We start from the raw sequence: 6,000 nt of genomic DNA, 5'->3' as shown, positions 1-6,000 counted from the left end.
AGACCACTAATGTGACTGCACTTCGGCGAAGCTCTATTCGTGAAAATTTTATCCAACTCCAGGTGTTGGACTAGTCCAAGCACCTGTACCGATCCGAGCGCCTGGACTTGACATGTGTCAGTCAATCGGAGCACGCCAACTCAGCTGCACCCGTGGCTAGGATCGACCTCTTCCAAGCGCCTGGACCCATTCGGGGCGCCTGGACCTCCGCGCGCTTGGACCCTTCTGGGGCGCCCGGACTTCCTTTTTCCATCCAACTCTCAGCGTAGGTTTCTTGCACCACAGAGTTAGGAAAACAGGCAATAACATGAACAATAAGTATTAATATTTTGATAGTCTCAGGACTGTCCGATCCTGACTTTGAGTTCCGCTGAAACCCTAAGTCGGACCGACGCCTACTGTTCGCTCAACCGGGAATGCGTTCTCACTGGATCTCTCCTCCAATTCTTACCTCCACTTACCTACCAAACATTTGGTCCTCCAGACTTGTTTGGACTTTTTTTTGGTCCTGCTTAATGTCTAATCAATATGATCTACTAAACCTTACCTGCAACACTGAGTTAGCACAATATATATATAATAGTAAAATAGAACAGTGTTAGCAGTATTATGAATTCGCTGGTTCGGTCGACCGCGAGTGGTCAATCGGAAACCAGTCGGTCACTCATTACCTAGAGCACTGTCTAGCTTCACTCATTAGAACTTTCTTCACATAGTTTCACTCACTAGGGTCTAGTTTCACTCACTAGGACTTCCACTGCCTGCTTCATTCATTAGGAATTTCACTACCTAACATCACTCACTAGGGTCTAGCTTCACTTACCAAGTCTGCCTAGCTTCACACACCAGGACTTCCACCATCTAGCTCTACTCACTAGGGCCTAGCTTTACTCACTAGGGCTTCCATTCCCTAGCTCCACTCACCAGGACTTCCTCTTGCCTAACCTACAATTAGGACTAGTTGCTCAATAGACTTCTCATCTGCCTAACATCCAGTTAGGACTTACCCCTTGACTAACCTTCGATTAGGACTAGTTACTTAGTAGACTTCTCACCTGCCAAACCTTTGGTTAGGACTTACCCTTGCCAGTCATCTAGTCCTGACTAGACTTTACTCTTTCAGACCTCTTATTTGGATTAACCCTTAGTCAACCTGATCTGACATTGGGAAAAGGGCAGCCCGGTGCATGAAGTTCCCGCCATGCGGGGTCCCGGGGAAGGATCCATTGTACGCAACCTTACCCTGCTTTTTGCAAGAGGTTGTTTCCAAGATTCGAACCCGTGACCTTTTGATCTGACATTGGTATATTATCAAATATCGAAACCCCAGAGGTCGATTGTACCAACAAAAATATCAACAAGAAGAGCCTTATAAGTTTGATTTGTGGAAGGTTCCACATAATCCACATTTAAGAATAGGAAAATGAACTTTGTCTTGGCTCTTCCGAACATCCAATTCATAGTTTTTAGGAATTCTACTTCTAGAGACGATATAAAATCAATAACTATTTGCTTTGAAACTGATGTAATGTAGTCCACAACAGATTGTGATCCCTGAAAAATGTATTGGATGACAAGTTGAAAGGCATCATAAAGTTAATCAGTATCTCAGATGTTAAATTTCTAAATAGCTGTGGAATATTAAGTTCATAGAAATAGATGGGACATCTTAGTGATAACTCCTTAATATTAGTTTCTAAATCTTCATTTTACCATACTTTTAAGCTCAAGTATTTCACCGAAGAAAAGATAAATGTAGAAACATGAAGATGAAATAAAGATTTTTCTCCAAAGAACATCAAGATAAAATAACTAAAATTTTGAAGCTCTTACGTGAACATTTATCCAATATTGAGATGGGTGAAGCCCAGCAACATCTTCCACCATAGATATTGGCAGACTTGCATCAAATATGCTTGGTCGAGAAAAGACACTTTGAATCACATAAAACATAAAAAGGAAAAGTTTAGATGACTTATTAATTATTATATTGATATGAAACAAGGAATTAGTCATTATCTGAAATTTTTATAACACTTAATATGGTAAAAAAATCACTATCAATGTCAATGCATATTGTTTTTAAGATTATAACTGTGAAGAATCTTTTCATCATTAAAAAGAATAGGAGAAGCTTCTTTCCATGCACGTACAAGAATGCAGCAGCTACGAGTAGATGTGCAAACAAAAAATGGTGCTATTATTATTATTATCAATGTTATATACAGATATTCATCAATAAACTTCAACATGGAAAAATATCATCTACTAAATAAAAGAGAAACTTTATGAGAAGATACCTAATTAAAATAATCTATGTAATCTGCAATTCATTAAATCTTGATTTTCACTCCCAGTTAAATCTTAAACTGACTGCATAAAAAAGTTAATACAACTCAATAGTAAACATAAAAAAGCTACACTCACATGAGACATTGTTATCTAATTGATCTGAAGTGAAATCAACAGAAAACCATCCTTGAAGCTGTTTTCCATTGACAGGATAAGTTTTTGCCCTTCCGGGAAGACAGATGAAATAGTTGTTGAATTATCCAGTCTATAATCTGACTGGCAGATTCCAGCTCCATATTTTGTTAATTGAAGGTCACAATATAAAATACATTTTCCACACTATTTGCCAGTGCAAATTGGTAAGCATACTGGCTGGACTCTGGGAAAACTCCATAGAAGCTGCCACGTGATATAACTAAGGGAGCATTACCTGCGAAATGGATGTGAAAGTAAATATATACTATGACAAGTCACATAAATTATACAATGGCAGCTTGGAAAGTGAAATTTAACAATTTCCATATTAGTTAGATAGTAATTTAGAATACAGAATTGTGCTTGAATAACCTTGTAACAAATATCCAATAATAACATATGATACTATTAGCAAATTACAACATGTAAGGTAGTACTGAGATGTATCAGGTAAAGAAAAACAATGGAAAAAAATTCGATCATCTTTGATAGTAGCTGTGCCCCTTGAGGAATTTCTTAGGGATTATTTATCATCTATATGGGACAAACTCTCTACTTTCCAACCATTCAAATTCAAGAGTATATTGCTTTTATGATTTTGGTTGAGCATAATATCAAGTAGTATAATAGAAAACCAAATTTTGAAATGAAAACTTGGGTTCAACTTGTAAAGAAAATCAACTTAACTCGTACAAAGAGGAAACAACAAAAATTTGATGCCTTTGATGGAAGAAAGTTCGTTTTTTTTCTCAATTCTTGTACAATACATCCATTGAGCAGAATAACATGCATCCTCAAAGCATAGTACTGATAACAAAACCCTTAATCATACCACTCAAGGTCTGCCATTGTGCGGAAGAATTTGCAGCTGCAGCCCCATGAGAAGTGCGACAAAAATAAACACATTTAACAACATTCCACAATCCCAAAGATAAATCCTGCAAACTTCAAAACCAAAATGTTTTCTAATATATATATAAAAAAGAAAAATAAAAAAGAATCCCCTTTCAATAGGGTTCCGATTGATGGTTTCCTGATCCGAGGAAACCTAATAATCATTCGATTCGTCAATCTCTGTGACAGTAAAAAAAAAAAAATAGAAAGAAAAATAACGGAGGAGCTTAAATCTCTCACAATGCTGACCCTTTTAATGGAGAAGCACTCGCCGTAACCTCCATTCCGGCAAACGCTCGCCATCCTCGTCGCCAGAGTGAACGAGTCGAAACTTGCGCAGCTTGACGCAGTTTAAAATAAACTGATATTTATTTTTAATATTAGTAGTAGTTTAGAAAAGCTATTAAATTAAGTGTTTTTTTTATTATTCTCCTAATTTCTCTCTCATTTACCATAAAATTTAAATTTCAACAATAAAAAATTGATTTTATATAAATTGATCATATAAAATGTATTATTCCGATATAATTAGTCAAACCACCACATCATGTATATTAATTACTCCAAACTAAATATATGATTACATTCATATTACTTCAATTGATGACATATAAAGTAAATATATCTTCGCTATAATTTAATGTCCAATCCCAGGACTTGGTCCCTCATCCTTTACATTTTGTGAGTCATTGTTATTTTCTTCTGCGTGCTTGATTATTCGGTGCCCAATCCCCGGACTCGGTCCCTCATCTTGATGTGAGTAATTGTTGTTCTCTTTTGCATGCTTGATTATTGGGCTCGACCCTCCTATCTTCATTGCCTCAAAAGTCACTTGATCATTAATGAACTCGACCATCTTCCTACCATCTCGGAGCACCCCAATTTCTTTCAAAGTGCGCGCCTCAGTGGATAGGAGCACGCCATCAAGAGCTATGGTGATCGCTAACAGAATTAGGAAGAGTGAGCGCACAACAAAAGCCATGACTAAACAAGGAGGAGGAGGAGGAGGAGGTAGGCGAAGCTTGACGAGTGAAATGGAAGGTGGTGGAGTAGGGTTTATATGGGGGTTTTGGGGGTGAGGAGGGGCCTAATTGGTTGAGATTGACCATGGAAATTGATTAATGGAGATGGTTAGATACGCTCACGTGGCGGAATGCATGGGGAATTAATGTGGAGGGAAGCATCCAAGCGAGTGCAAACTAAGGAGACTTGGCCGGCAGTACAACTCAAACCGAATTATTCTTCATGCATTTGTGGAAAATTTAATCTATTTATTTGTTGAATTTTAATTAATTTTTAGTGTTCCATGATGTAATTCTCAATGCAAAGGCTGCTCGACCAAGTTAGTTGATGGAATATAATGTGCGAAAATTAATCAAAGTTGTATGTTTTTTTTTTTTTTTTTGCCTTTTTTCTATTATATTTGGTGTAAAAGGTAGTTGAGTTGATGAAGAAAAACTTAACTTCCTTTTCTACCAAAATGTGCATGTATGTCTCTTCCACTTGTATCAATGCCTTCAATCAACTTCTCCAGTAGCTTCACACTATCCTATCTCCCATCTCACCCTCCACTTTTGTATCCTCTTCTTCCTCTTGCACTTCTCCTTCGGGCTCTTCTACGTCGATCTTCTCCGCCTTGATCTTCTTGCTTCTCCTACAATTGATAATTAATAAGCTATTATATGATGTTTTTTTTTTTAACTTCAAACATTATAAAATTTAAAATTTCTAATCATAACTTCTTATATCACTATATAAGGTAATTACATTGAAAATAATACATAATTATGGAATCTAATGTAGAATGACTTCATCATTTTAACTCGTTTACGCTTTCTTGCGTGCTTGTGTTACTTTGGTGAGTGTAGGACGATCGATGTCGTGCCATACACTCAAACATCCCTCTTTTTTTTCCTTTATGTAAAAAGTTAAAATTTTGAACCGATTTTATTTTTTTCCTGAGGAGTTAACTCGTACATATTTATATTATCAAGTTCTATAAGTAATTGAATAGATTTAAAAGGTAAAAATTTTAAAATAAATTTAAATTGAGAGTTGGATGACATTTAAATAAATCAAACTCAAATTTATAAAAAAAATCAACTAAATTAAATTTAAAACATTATTTTAACAATTTAACTATTTTAGATCCAATTATTTTATAAAGAACTTTTAGCACCCTGGATTCGGCCGGATTTGTTTACGGCCTCAGAGTCAAACAAGTGGCGGCTACTCAATACATGACGAGTGGACTTATTTGTTCAGGATACATTAAAATGTGCACGAGTCGAGCATTTAGAAGGCTTTACGTGTCGACGCAGTTGAATTTGACTTTTTGCGTCTCCACTAAAAAAAATATATATGGAATTAAATATTTGTTGACTTGAAATTTTGTGTAGAATTTAGGGAGGGAGGTGAGGTCTTTTTTCATATAAAGTGGCAAAAAAGTAGGGGTGGGGGTCTAAAATGGTAGGCAAGTTAGATTCTGTGAAGATTGTTCTTGTGCATTCTGCCTCGCGACTCTGTTTTTTCTTTTCGTTTTAACATTTTTAGTAAGGCTTCACGTCATACTATTCTAAGAAAGTATTTGTTTATATTTGTCTAATAAAAAAAAATATA

General features: G+C 36.1%; 1 protein-coding gene across 2 annotated transcripts; it reads right to left on the bottom strand.

The window, feature by feature from the left end:
* Positions 1-2,371: 2,371 nt before the first annotated feature.
* Positions 2,372-3,723, bottom strand: LOC121998658 (glycerophosphodiester phosphodiesterase GDPDL1-like). 2 transcript variants are annotated; one of them, XM_042553661.1, is made up of 3 exons: positions 3,631-3,723; positions 3,320-3,425; positions 2,372-2,722 (listed from the first exon to the last, which is right to left on the bottom strand). In XM_042553661.1, the coding sequence occupies exons 1-3, from the start codon at positions 3,682-3,684 to the stop codon at positions 2,595-2,597; spliced, it is 288 nt and encodes a 95-aa protein (XP_042409595.1). In that variant the 5' UTR covers positions 3,685-3,723; the 3' UTR covers positions 2,372-2,594. The 2 variants fall into 2 exon arrangements, with proteins under 2 accessions (XP_042409595.1, XP_042409596.1); XM_042553662.1 differs by having other exon boundaries at positions 3,320-3,432; positions 3,631-3,707.
* Positions 3,724-6,000: the final 2,277 nt, after the last annotated feature.

This window comes from Zingiber officinale, chromosome 6A, assembly GCF_018446385.1.
Source record: "Zingiber officinale cultivar Zhangliang chromosome 6A, Zo_v1.1, whole genome shotgun sequence".
In the NCBI taxonomy this organism is placed as follows: domain Eukaryota; kingdom Viridiplantae; phylum Streptophyta; class Magnoliopsida; order Zingiberales; family Zingiberaceae; genus Zingiber; species Zingiber officinale.
This window is presented reverse-complemented; position numbering and strand designations above follow the sequence as displayed.